The sequence below is a fragment of the Trachypithecus francoisi genome, unplaced genomic scaffold (genome assembly GCF_009764315.1).
Source record: "Trachypithecus francoisi isolate TF-2019V2 unplaced genomic scaffold, Tfra_2.0 Lachesis_group10, whole genome shotgun sequence".
NCBI lineage: Eukaryota > Metazoa > Chordata > Mammalia > Primates > Cercopithecidae > Trachypithecus > Trachypithecus francoisi.
The window spans coordinates 97,513,032-97,526,425 of record NW_022681455.1 but is presented as its reverse complement, the minus strand read 5'-3'; the positions used below and the strand labels follow the sequence as shown (position 1 = coordinate 97,526,425).

Here is a 13,394-nt window from a genome sequence, read left to right as displayed (position 1 = left end):
GCGTGGTCTCGAATTCTGAGCTCAGGCAATCCACCTGCCTTGGCCTCCCAAAGTGCTAGGATTACAGACATGAGCCACCACACCCAGCTCTAAGGGTGAATTTGGGTAAATGGCACACAGCAGTTCTCAGTCTTCTTGAAACTTTGTATTAGTTTGCAGTTATTTTAAAAGAAAAACAATGAAAGAGCATTAAAAAGGGAATAACTTTCTTGCCACGTGGCTCAATGTTCCTGAGGTCATGTTTACGACTGGGTACCCCTAAAAATCATCTCCAGGGCCACCTGTGGTTTCTGTCCAGAGGGTGAGACACTGAGTCCTCTGAGCCCAGGGCTGGGAATAACGGGAGGTGTCAGGGCAGGGCAGAGCTGCAAAGGGGCCTGAGTAAATGTCTTGTCTGCATACCGAAATGTCTTCAGCTCAGAGAGGGACAGCAGGAGGTTCTGCAGCAGCAGGGAACTGGCATCATTGTCCTCACAGAGGTTAACCTGAGAGAAGCTGAAAAGGTCCAAGGATATTCCAGAGAATTTCAGGCTGGACACACCTCAGGGGTCATCACATCCAGAAGGGGGTGCCAAGAGAGGAGAAGGGGCCACCCAAGAGCTCCCCTGAGCCACCCTGGGGTTCTCCCTCCCCTCCACTGGCCAAGTATGATTTTCTCCTGCACAAGGAAGAGAGAATACTAGGGTCACACGTGGCCCGGAGTAGGCACCAGGGTCAACCGGAGAACTCAGGGCCCCACACAGAGTTCCCGGGTGCTGACCTGAGCTGCTGCAGCCTGGCACACGTCTCCATCAGCTGCCCCACAAGAAGGCTGTGGTGGGTCCCAAGGTCACAGTGAGCCAACCTGGACACAGATAGGGAGATGACAGTTTCTGAAATCTAGTCCAGTATGGGGGATTCAGTCTCCGCCTGCAAGGTGCTTATGGTGTAGGGGCAAATAAATGCCGATCAAACGAAGTCCTACAGTATTTGTGAATTGCTATTCACTTATGAGAAGTGCTAGGAAGCAGGAGTCCAGATGGGGCAGCTGGTATGGTTGTGCAGGTTGTTCACTGCACAAGGACACGCAGTCGAGGAGGTGAAGTGAGGCTGAGATCCTACCGTGCTCTATTTCCCAGAATGTATACAGGCAGGGCTACATCCACTCAAAAGGGTGACATTTTAATTTCCAAAACTGTGCCATATGGATTAGAGGTGCTGTGAATCCAGGGATCTATAACAGTGGATAATGGAAGTGTTTGATGAAGTCTTGGGGTCCAGGGGGCCTCCCTGAGGTGGTGGCATTTAAGCTGAGACCTGAGGGATGAGGAGGAGCTAAGCAGGTGAAGAAGGTAGGCGCGAAGAGAACATTCTGGGCAGAGGGCACAGCCAGTGCAAAGGCCCTGAGGCCTAAGCAAGATGGTGTTGAGGGAACTGAAAGTTCATGGGGGTGACTGGAGCTGAGACTGGGGCCTGGGGTGGGGCTGAAGCGCCTCAGAAGTGGGTTGGTCAGACCTCTGTAGGCTGTGTAAAGACTTGGAACCTCTAAGGACTCTGGGCAGGGTGGTGACTGTTGGTCAGAAGCAGCCCTGCAGCCTCCCCAACACCAGCCCCTGCCTTGGGGTCCCTGGCGCTGGGTCCCACCTGAGTGCCACAGCTTCTGGATTCTCTTCCCGGCGAGGAAATTCCAGCTGGACACAGAGCTGCTGCTGGGTCTTGGAGACGCTGAGGAGCAAGCAGTAGACAATGTGAGGCTGGGCAGCCTTCCTTGGAGGGCCCAGCTGGCACCCGGGCTGCCCAGTTCCAATTCTGAGACCCTTTACCTGGGTCCCCTTCTCCCCTGCCAGGGACCAGCTTAGGATGGGAAAGTAGGCGCTTCCGTCAGTCACACATAATACCCCAAGTAGGGCCTTTTCAACACTTTTTCTTTTTCTTTCTTTTCTTTTCTTTTCTTTTTTTTTTTAAGAGACTGGGTCTTCCTCTGTAACTCAGGCTGGAGTGCAGCCTGGTAGGTACGATCATAGCTCACTGCAGCCTTGAAATCTGGGCTTCAGTGATCCTCCTGCCTCAGCCTCCCAAAGTGCTGGGGTTACAGGCGTGAGCCACTGCGCCTGGCCCTTTTCAACAATTTACAGTTAATAAGTTGATGAGGCTCTTCAGACCACGACAGAAAGCCATTAGAGGGATCCAAGGGCAGTTACAGAATTTTCTGAGGGAGGGGCACAAGAACCACAGTGTGGTGGAAGGGTGGGGTAGGGGATGTGTCTGGAGTCTTCATGTGCGCTCTAAGCTCACTGCCTTTTCTTGAATGTTATGTTCATGGAGGTGCTTATGGGGAGAGGGCTATGGGAGAGGATAAAGTCCCCAGAGCATCCCCTTGTTCACTCCTGGAGAGAAGGAAGAAGCAGGGCAGGCTGTGTGGCTGGTGACAGTACATCAGACATCTTTACAGGCTCCAGTTCTTGTAATCCTCCTAGCCCCACAAAGGGCTGTAATTAGACTCTTTTGTAAGAGCAGGAGGTTGAGGCCAGAGAGACATAGTAATGGGCTCCAACCAGTAAGTGACTGAGTTGGGATCTGAACATAGGTGAGTGGGATGCTAAAAACCTTTGCTATTAGCTACTCTGTGTGTCACTGTGTTATTTCTGGTTGAAGAGCCATGATGTGCGTTACTGCATCTGGGGGCCCCTTCCAATCAACCAGCGTGGACTCCCAGCCATGTCTGCCTGGATCCAATAGCCCTTTGTTTTGAATCTGGGGATGTCTTCCGCTGACACTATGGCTTGACTACTGCACTAGTCCCAACAAATGTGTAGCCCCCCACATATACCCCAGGAGCTCCTGTCACCCTGGGGACATGGAGAACTAGCTGGTGACACAGATATTACCCCACAGGATGAGGGAAGGTCAAGGAAAGGTTCCAATGCTCATGAAAGACGAAGAATTCCAAGGGGGCCTCTTCTCTGGACTCACCTGATTTCAGTGACACTGCCTGAGGCCTGGGCGCAGACTTCTAATAGGGAGAGGATGCCAGCTCTGTCCGCCCACCGCTCCTGCACCCTGTCACAGAAGGGGACACAGATAAGGTCCCCCAGGGTGAGCAGCAGACAATCAGCACACGTGACAAGGCCGGGGGAGGAGTGTCAAGGCAGGGCCTAGAGGCTTTTTGAGTTTTTTTGCTTGTTTTAAAACTATAAAATTATACAACTAGGCATCAATCTAAAAAAGTAAATTAACATCACCCTTATTCCAACAACTATTATTGTGACAATCCAAAGAGAAAATATTATTTTTCAAATGATATTTTATATTTATATTTTATTTTATTTTATTTATTTATTTATTTTTGAGACAGGGTTTTGCTCTTTTTGCCCAGGCTAGAGTGCAATGGCATGATCTCAGCTCACTGTAACCTCCACCTCCTGGGTTCAAGCGATTCTCCTGTCTCAGCCTCCCAAGTAGCTGGGATTATAGGTATGTGCCACAGGTGAGATCGTGCCACTGCACTCCAACGTGGGTGACAGAGCGAGACTCTGTTTCAAAAAAAAAAAAAAAAGTTATTTTGGGTGATCTAGCAATTCTGGATATATAACCAAAATAATTGAAAGCTGGGACTTTTCTAGTGGCTCATGCCTAGCACTTTGGGAGGTCGAGGTGGGAGGATCACTTGAGCTCAGGAGATTGAGACCATCATGGGAAAAACAGTGAGACCTCGTCTCTATTGTTTTTGAAATAAAATAACATTGAAAAAAGAAAGCAGGGACTGTCAATTGGACACTTGAATGGACAACGCAAGTGTCAATTGACAGATGAGTTGACACACAAAACGTGGCCTATCCACACAAAGGAATATCATGCAGCCTTAAAAAGGAAAGGGCCGCTGTGTCTCACACCTGTAATCCCAGCACTTTGGGAGGCTGAAATGGGCAGATCATTTGAGGTCAGGAGTTCAAGACCAGCTGGTCAACATAGTGAAACCCCGTCTCTACAAAAATACAAAAAAGTTTAGCTGGGTGTGGTGGTGGGCACCTGTAATCCCCACTACTCAGAAGGCTGAGGCAGGAGAATCACTTGAACCCAAGCAGTGGAGGTTGTAGTGAGCTGAGATCGCGCCACTGCACTCCAGCCTGGGTGACAAGAGCGAGACTCTGTCTCAAAAAAAAAGGAAGGAAAGTCTGACACAGTGACACATGCTGCAACATGAATGAACCAGAGGACATTATGCCAAATGAAATGAGCCAGTCACAAAAAGACAAATACAGACAAATACAAATGAATCCACTCGTATATACTATTTAGAGCAGTCCAATTCATAGAGACAGAAAGCATAATGGTAGTTGCCAGAGGCTGGGGTAGAGGGAAAATGGGATATGGTTTCATGGTGACAGAGATTCAGTCTTGCAAGAGGAAAAGAGTTCAGGAAATTGGCCGTACAAAAAAGTGAATGTACTTAACACAACTGAATGAATGGTACACTTAGAAATGGTTAAGATGGTAAATTTTGTTATGTGTATTTTATAACAATTTTTTACAGGTTGTTTTGGAGAACAGCCAGTCCTTAGGTGCCTTGTCACAGGCTGCAATGAGAAGTGCACAGTTCTGTCGATGACGCAAGTTTTTTGGGCACAAACATGAAACTGAATGTCGTGGAGCCTTTTGATCTAACTTCCAGTTTCCAGGAAAGTCAGGGGTTAGTGGAACATGTGCCATGACATCATGAGAAAGCTACCAGAGTCAGGAGCGGGACAGTCTGCAGTACACACAGTTGCTGATTTTGTCAACAGACACTGATGTGAAACAGAAAGCTGTGGTGAGGGGGTGAGGGCGGTGATACCACAGGTTAGAAGAGTCAGAAGACCATCGCCACCCTGTGCAAATGGAGACCAGATGTGACTAGATCCTGGATCCCAAAAGCCAGCTGTGTCATCTGGGGGACAATGGGGACGTTTTAGATTAGACTAGGTAGTACCTGACACTAAGGAATGGCTCACTGAGTTTCTTAGGTGTCCTGATGGAACTGTGATTACAGAGAAAATGTCCTTATTTTTGGAGATCCATGGTGAAATATTTAGGAGTGGATTATGAGGTCTATAACTTAGTTGAAACCGTTTCAGCTGAAACAAAAATAAAAATATGAAGCAAGTATAAAACATTATGAACAACTGTCAAATCTAGGTGCTGGGAACAGGGGTTTTAAAAATTTTTTCTTTCTACTTTGGTATTTTCTTTTTCTGAGTGTTTTAAAATGATCATGGTGAACAGACAGACAAGAACTTTGTTTCAGTTTATTTTTGCCCTCAGTTCAGTATCCTCTGGAACTTTCTTTTTTTTTTTTTTTTGTCTTTTCTCTTAAATCCCAAAACACAGGCCTCCAGCCCGGGGAAGGACAGTTTCTCTGTGTGCCTTGTGAGGTCTCTGGCACAGATGGACAGGGTTTGCTCAGGGTCCAGATGGCAGGGTTGTGGGTACAGTAAATGGCCGGGGCCATGATCCTGGGGGCCTCTTACTCCGGTGCCACCCCTGCTCCCATTCACACCATAGCCCCTCCCAGAGGCAGCCGAGGAGGAGGTACCTGAGGATGAACAGCCCTGCGGGTCGTCCCACCAAGCTCAGGAGGATGGCCAGCTGCTCCTGGTCCAGGCAGCACTGGGTCAGCCTGGGACAGAGGTCAGTCATTGAGGTGGCTCTGGCAGGGTGCCCCACCCCTCTGCTGTCCTCACAGGCTGGGCGGGTCACTCACGTGAGCTCTGTCAGCTGCTGGGACTGGCTCAGGCCGGTGGCCAGCCTGGACACATGCTCTGGCTGGAAGCTGCACTCACTCAGCCTGAGGGCAGAGAGCCAGGGAGAGCCTGGGTGAGGCCTGTGGGCACTGCTGCCCAGCTTCATCTCAGCCTCCCTGAGGGCCTACTGGGGGAGCATCCCACCCCTGAGGGCAAAGGCCTGGATCAGGGCCTGAGAGGCCAAAGATGCAGCTCCTGCCCTGGGAGCTTCCTGTCTCTTTGGAGAGGAACCTCCTGCACCCCCTGTAAGAAAGTATTAGGAGTAAGTTATTTAGGGAGCCTGACTCTAGGCCAGGCATTGTGCCAGCCTCTGGGTGCATGGAACTTCCTGCCTTACCTGCAGGGTCTCCTTTAATTCTCCTAGCACCAATTAGAGGTAGGGAAACTGACTAAGCCAAGGACACATAGCAGACGAGAAAGAAGGGCAGAATCGGTTTTCCATCTAGGTCAGTCTGACTGCAGACCCCAAACCCTTAACCACTGCCTTACGCTCCAGGACCAGCACTGGCTGAACTCCCTGGGGAGGAAGGTGTGCCTGGGATTCTCCGTGGGGCCTGCTATCCAGGCACCTCAGCCCTGGGTGGCCAGCAGACGGGCCCAGCCAAGCCCAGTGAACGTCGGAGCGGTTCACTCTGACAGAGCAGGGCTGCTGGGATGCTTACAGGAGGGGCTGATGTCTGAGCTGGGGTTTAAAGGATTGGGAGAATTTTATCTCAGAAAAGGCAAGGAAGGGAATGTTGGGCTGAGTGCAGTGTGAGCAGAGGCAGATAAGCTTCAGGTAGAGCTTGATCCAGGAGCAAATAGTGAAGGTTGTGGCTGAACAGTGTGTATGTGTGTGTGTGTGTGTTGTGTATATGGTATTTGTAGGTATTATGTGGTGTGTGTGCCATATTTGTAATGTGCCAGGTATGTATATGGGGGGGTTGTTTTTGTGCGGTGTGTGTGTATTGTGCGGTGTGTGTGGTGTATGTGTGTGTATGTGGTATGTGTATGGTATGTGGTGCATGTGTGTGTTATATGTGCTGTGTGTTCTGTGTGTGTTGTGTGTGCTGTGTGCTGTGTGTAGGGTGTGCATGGTATATATGTGGTATGTGGGGTTGGTGTGTAGGGTGTGTGTGTGGTGTAGGGGAGGTGGGAAAGAATGTGGTGGAAGGTGACAGTTGGATCAGACTGTGAGCGAGAAGACGCTAGGGACTTTGAAGTTCACCCTGGGGTTAATGGGGAGCCACTGAGGGGCACAGAGTAGCAGAGGGGCACTCTCAGATGTGTGTTGTGAAGATCCCTCTGGGGGCCGTGGAGTGAATGGAGGGGAGGAGACCTGACAGGATGCAGGGATCAGTTTGGAGGCCCTGTTCACAGCTGAAGTAAGACATGTAAAGGAACTGGCCCAAGGCAGTGGCAGTGAGTCAGGGCTACCAGGGGTAATGATGATGATGATGATAATAATAATAACAGTAATAATAACAGCTGATAGCACTCCCATGAGCCAGACCTTTTCCTGGCACTTTACACTTATTAACTCATTTAATCCTCACAATAACCCTAAGGGGTAGGTTGTGCTATTATCCCCATTTTACTTGTCCAGGGCCACATAGCTGGCAAGTGGCAGATCAGGAATTTATTTTCAATTGGCTTCAAAATATTTAACCATGACACTCAGAAGCCTCAGGGGCTGTAGTCAGGACATGGCTGAGAGGCACAAGTTCAATGCCAAGGCCCTGGCTGAGACTGGAGGTGCGAGGGCATCAGGGGTAGATCTGGGGAACAGACCCAGGCCGTGAGCTTGAAGCTGTTCTCTAAAGGAGGAGAGGGCCCAGGGAAGACGGGGCCATGGAAGCCGCTGCGGGTTCAGCCTCCTCTCCCCTCTCCCTCCCCTGTCCCATCACCCCACAGGGATTACCTGAGTGTCTTCCTGGCCTGGTCCTCTTTGGAGAAGTGAATCCGGAAGCTCTGCTCTGAGCCCAGGCTGCAGAGAGAAGGGCCTCGGGAAGCACAGTGCCCAGACGTGCCATCCTCCTAGGCACCCAGGGCACCCATGGAGCACAGAGAGGGAAACGGGGCTGCATCCACAGGGACAAGGGAGGATGGAGGCCTCAGAACCAGAGGAGACCCACAAACTCATTCTGTGAGCATGGCAATACCTGGCCTTCCCACCCCATGTCCTCTGTGGTCCCCACGGCACCCGGGCATCAGGGGATGGAAATTATGATCCTATGCTCAGGAAACCCTGAGATTCAGAGAGAGGCAGAGGTTGCCCCAAGCCAACCAGATGGAAGGCTATAAAGTGTGGGTGTCTTACTTCTCCCATCATCAGCCAGGGGCACCTGCTGACCAGCAGAAAAGGGCTTTTTGGGGACCAACATCCCCTTACTTCACTGTAGCCTCCCGGACACGTGGGCAGGAAGGCAGGGTCTCCACCAGGTACAGGGCACTTTCCTGAGAAAAGCTGTTGTGACTCAGACTAGAAGGGAAATGGGGATGAAAATGGGAGTGAGGGCAGGACCTCCATGGAGCCCTGCCCAGCCCCCTCCATCTCCCCTCCATCTGTCATTTCTAGGAAAAGAAACCTCCATGTCTAAGCATCCATCTCCAGATGGACACACTGAGGCTCAGAAGGATACCAGCCCCACACAGGCAGAACTGGCATCAGACCCTGAGTCTGTGAGCGCAGCACTCACCCTGCCCGCTGCCGCTGTGGTCTGGGGCAGGGCACTGGCAAGGCCGGGCTGGCAGCTCTAGCCCCGAAAAAGCACAAAGCTCAGTTGCCTAGCAACAAATGGTGTCCTGGCGCTGGCTGTCACTCCCCTGGATCACTGGGGAGATGGGGCAAGCATGTGGATAACTTCCTAAGGCACCTTGCCTGCTGCAGGGACATCTCCAAATTTATGTCCCACAGATTGGGTCAGAAGAACTTCAGGGACAGGATGCACCAGGAGCCAGGCGGCTGCAATCCCACATCAGCTGACTGGGGACGGAATGTTGCTTCCCTGTCCCCAGGTCCGTTTGGCTGTAGGGGTGCGTGGAGGGGCAACTCCACCCTGCCATGAGTCACAGCCTCTCTTGGGTGTTTGGTGGAGGCTCTGCCATGGTGGGTGTGAGGGACACAGGATAGGACTCAAGGCCAGGGGAGTGAAGGCAAGGGAAGACTCGCCCCTTGCCCTCTGCAGACCTTGTCCTCTGGGGCTCCGGGGGATGCCCTCAGAAGGAGCCCCCTCATGCTTTTGGACCAGGGAAGGCTTCATCCTTGCTATCTGTCCTTCATGCTGCTTTCCACTTACTCAAGCAAACCAGAGATGGGCACCTGCGGCAGACATTCCAGAAGGCATCTGAGCCCGCTGTCACCCAGCAGGTTTGCTGAGAGGCTGTAGGGAGTAAGGAGCAGTGGCGGTGATCAGAGGTGCCTCCTCAGCCTGAAATGCTCCTCAGTTACCAGGAGCCTGCATCCACTGTCACTGCTACTGGACCCCATGTCAGGGTCACCAGCACCACCACCATCACCACTATCACCACCATCAATCACCACCACCACCAATATCACCACCACCAGTATCAGCACCATCACCACCACCACTTTCATTATCACCACAATTCTACACCACCAAGCCCAGTACCACCATCACCATTGCTTCCATCACCACTAGAACGACCAGCAACTCCTACGTTCTCTGCTACCATCCCCTCCCCAGCACCACAATAAATCTGTCCTCATCGTCCTCTTCCATATCGGGTGACCACTCCCAGCTCATGTGCCTCCAGCAGGCTTTCAGGGGTTAAAGAAAAACCAATTTGCCTTTACCATGCCCTCAGCCTGCATCATTTGGGATCCACAGTTTTTGAATGAGAGGAAATTCAAGGAAAAAAAATGTTTGGAGGATGCATTAAACCCATAGATTTCTTCTTTTAATCTGGGAATACAATGTCAATATTGGAAACCTCACCTGAAGTTTCTTACTTCTCTTCATTGCAGCATTCTGTGGTTTTATTTATTTATTTATTTTGAGATGGAGTCTTGCTCTGTTGCCCAGGCTGGAGTGCAATGGCACGATCTTGGCTCACTGCAACCTCTATCTCCCACGTTCAAGCGATTCTCCTGCCTCAGCCTCCCAAGTAGCTGAGATTACAGGCATGTGCCACCACGCCCGGCTAATTATTTTTGTATTTTTAGTAGAGACGGGTTTTCACCATGTTGATCAGGCTGGTCTTGAACTCCTGACCTCAGGTGATCCAACCACTTCGGCCTCCCAAAATGCTGGGATTACAGGCGTGAGCCACCGCGCCCAGCTAGTTTTAGCTACAGTGTCAGAAATAATATAACCAGTGTGTCCTGGAGCATCTGATTTTCCTCCAGGTCTGTGACATTTTTGATGCTTGTTAATTTCTTCTTTTCCTGAGAAACGTCATTTAAAAATTGGTTTGTCTTATGAAGCCACTTAATAAAATAGTCTTTAAAATAAGAAAAATTGGCTGGGTGTAGTGGCTCAAGGTTATAATCCCAGCACTTTGGGAGGCTGAAGCAGGCAGATTGCCTGAGGTCAGGAGTTCGAGACCAACCTGGCCAACATGGTAAACTCTGTCTCTACTGAAAATACAAAAATTAGCCGGGCGTGGTGGCTCACGCCTGTAATTCCAGCTACTCGGGAGGCTGAGGCAGGAGAATTGCTTGAATCCAGGAGGCAGAAGTTGCAGTGAGCCGAAATCGTACCACTGCACTCCAGCCTGGGCAGAAGAGCGAGATGCCATCTCAAAAAAAAAAAAAAGAAAAGAAAAGAAAGAAAGAAAAAGAAAAGAAAAATTTCCCTCTATAATGAAAAACAAAAAACTCAAAGACATATTTCTGATTCATATATCTTTAAAATACATTCCAAGCACAGTGGCTCATGCCTGTAATCTCAGAAATGAAAATTCTGTGGCATTTTTGGTGGACTGCTCTCTCTTTATTTCCCACTGGTCCTAGGCTGGATTCCTAATGCGTGTGAGCAGGGACTCTGCATTTTACTAGCTGTGTGACTTTGGGCAAGTTCTTACACTCTGTGTCTCAGTTCCCTCATCTGTAAAACGAGAACAATACTAGTATCCAGGGATACGGGAAAGATAAAAAGAACACGTCAAGCACTTAGAGGAGAAAGTGCTCAATAGGTGTTAGCTATTATTATTCCACCCGTGCAGGGGCTGACTATTCGAGTACCCAAGACAGGCCACGCGGATACCACATCTCAACAATACAAGAGACTGTAAGACCCCACCCTGGCTGGCTCTGCGTCCCTCCTCAGGCAGAGTCATTTAGTACTTTTAACCACCTGCTGAACCAACAATGAATCTTGCGTTTTAGCCCCCATCTGCCAGCAGAGCTTGCATACACTTGAGGCTGAGGGCCAAGTCATAGGGCGCACCGTGGAACTAGCTCCACCACTCCGAGAGTCGGGGCGGAAGAGAGAAAATTGATTCAGGGAAGCTTTGGGTATGTGACCCAAAGTCCCAGGCATCACTGACAGCTGGTCCTGAGAGGCATAGGCAGGCACATGACTATATGGGCACGCATGGACCCTCTTATCCCCTCCAGTGCCCCTCAGGCATGCATCCATGCTCCTCTCCTTCCTCCTCCTCCCTCAACTTACTCCACCTGGCTGAGGTCTTTACACTTGCTCAGCAACCTGCACAGTGACTCCACATGCTCCTGGCTGAGGCTGCAGCCCGTGAACCTGCTGGACAGAGGTAGAGGGGACAAGCAGGGGATGGGGCGTTTGGCCACTGAGACCACCTCTACCCTGGCTAGTCCAGGGCACAGCCTCCGAGCTCCAGGTGGGTCTCCACTCAAGCTTGGACCCTCTGGAAGTGTCCAGAATCCACTGCTCCCACCCCCACAGTAGATCTCACCCGGACCTGTGTTTCTTCATGCTGGGGCAAAACAAGTCCCTCTGCAGGGCTGTTCCACAGGAATGTTTTGTGCTAGGCAGTCTGTATGCTGCTCTGGCCACCCAGGAGGCAGATCTACTGGTTCCCAACATCAACTAGCTGCCTGGGCACGGTTCAAGGGGGCTTACCCACAGCACACGCCTTCCTGCTCCTCATTGGATCTGAAGTGCAGGGTTGCATGGTGCAGAGACCTGGAGCAGACAGCACCTGGGTCAGACAGCTGCGGCCATAGCCTCAGGATGTCCCCACGAGGCCAGCACCCCTCCTCCAGAAGCCCAGTCTCTAGTTGGGTCCTACTGTCTTCATCCTACCCCCTCATACCCACCAGACTCCAGGCGCAACCCTTCAGGACTAGTCCTGGCTGTCCCAGGGGAATGCTCACCTGAGATCCACCTTTTTAACCCGTGGGCACAGGCTTAAGGTGTTGGCCAGCAGGAAGGGGCTTTTCGGGGACAGTCCCGTCTGGCTCAGCCTGGAAAGGAAAGGGGGTAGATCCCAGCAAGATGAGTGGACAAGGAACCTGGCTAGGCTGGAGGGTAAGAAAAGGGAGGGTGGGGAGGGGTAGCAGCTCAGCAAGGCAATACGGAAACAGGCAGGGGCTCAAGAGGCACAAATAGGGCTGAGGGTCAGACAGATTTGGATTTGAGTCCCAGTTCTGCTTACTGGCTGTGTGACCTTGGACAAGTGACTTCACCCCTCTGAGCTTCAGTTTCCTTATCTGGAAATCAAGACTTGTCATGTATGACGCTCTAGGTATATGAGAATTTAATTACATCATGCAGGTGCGCTGCCGGGCATGGGATCTGTGCTTGCTGATCTGTGCTTACCATTGCTTTTACCTGCAAGCACACATTTCACAGGCGAGTCCTTGCTCATGGAGAGTGGGAAGCTTCAGGCCCTTCGGACACAGGTTTTAAACCTTAGCGCTATTGAGATGTGGGGTCTGATAATTCCTTGTTGTTGGGGGCTGTCCTGTGCCCTACAGGATGTTTAGCAGCATCCCAGATCTCTAATCATTCGATGCCAGCAGCAGCACCCCTCATCCGCAGTCACGACCACCAAAAATATCTGCAGACATTTCCAAATGACCCCCAAGGGCGAAAATCACCCCCAGTTACAAACCACTGCCTTAGAGAAAGTGAGATGGGTCCACCTTGCTCTCAGAGGCAGCCTCAGCACCTCCATTTGCCTCACCCAGTAATCGTCCTATCAGCTTGTCTGTAAATCCCATTCTCAAGATCCACCCTGAGTCTACCCACTTCTATCCCACCCCAGCAATGATCAGCCCCCAGCATCCTTCAACCTGCTGCACACATCTCTTCCCATTCTCATTTCCACTCATATCTCCCAATCCCTTCTCTATCCAGCACTCAGACTGAACTTTTGAAAACCCAAATGAGGACCGGGCACAGTGGCTCATGCCTGTAGTCTCAGCACTTTGGGAAGCCAAGGCGGGTGGATCACTTGAGGTCAGGAGTTTGAGACCAGCCTGGTCTGTCTCTACTAAAAATACAAAAATTAGCCGGGCATGATGGTACACGCCTGTAATCCCAGCTACTTGGGAGGCTGAGGCACAAGAATTTCCTGAACCTGGGAGGCGGAGGTTGCAGTGAGCTGAGATTGTGCCATTGCACTCCAGCCTGGGTGACAGAGTGAGACCCTGTCCCCACCCTCCCCCACGAAAAAGAAAGAAAGAAAACCCAAATTATTCCTCTCCCTTTC

At 50.9% G+C, this 13,394-nt stretch overlaps 1 protein-coding gene across 8 annotated transcripts in view; it reads right to left on the bottom strand.

Annotated features, from left to right (window-relative positions):
* The window catches only part of NLRC5 (NLR family CARD domain containing 5), a 93,999-nt gene that overhangs the window by 14,094 nt on the left and 66,511 nt on the right, over positions 1-13,394 (bottom strand). For 6 of the 8 annotated variants that reach the window (XM_033218486.1, XM_033218490.1, XM_033218491.1 and 3 more), the window contains 12 exons: positions 12,055-12,144; positions 11,801-11,863; positions 11,375-11,461; positions 9,038-9,121; positions 8,131-8,220; positions 7,660-7,725; positions 5,720-5,803; positions 5,552-5,635; positions 2,953-3,039; positions 1,624-1,704; positions 761-844; positions 403-495 (listed from right to left, as the gene is read on the bottom strand). In XM_033218486.1, the coding sequence (XP_033074377.1) occupies positions 403-495; positions 761-844; positions 1,624-1,704; positions 2,953-3,039; positions 5,552-5,635; positions 5,720-5,803; positions 7,660-7,725; positions 8,131-8,220; positions 9,038-9,121; positions 11,375-11,461; positions 11,801-11,863; positions 12,055-12,144 (993 nt within the window). The remainder of the gene's footprint in view (positions 1-402; positions 496-760; positions 845-1,623; positions 1,705-2,952; positions 3,040-5,551; positions 5,636-5,719; positions 5,804-7,659; positions 7,726-8,130; positions 8,221-9,037; positions 9,122-11,374; positions 11,462-11,800; positions 11,864-12,054; positions 12,145-13,394) is intronic. The other 2 variants (XM_033218489.1, XM_033218492.1) reach the window with 2 other exon arrangements.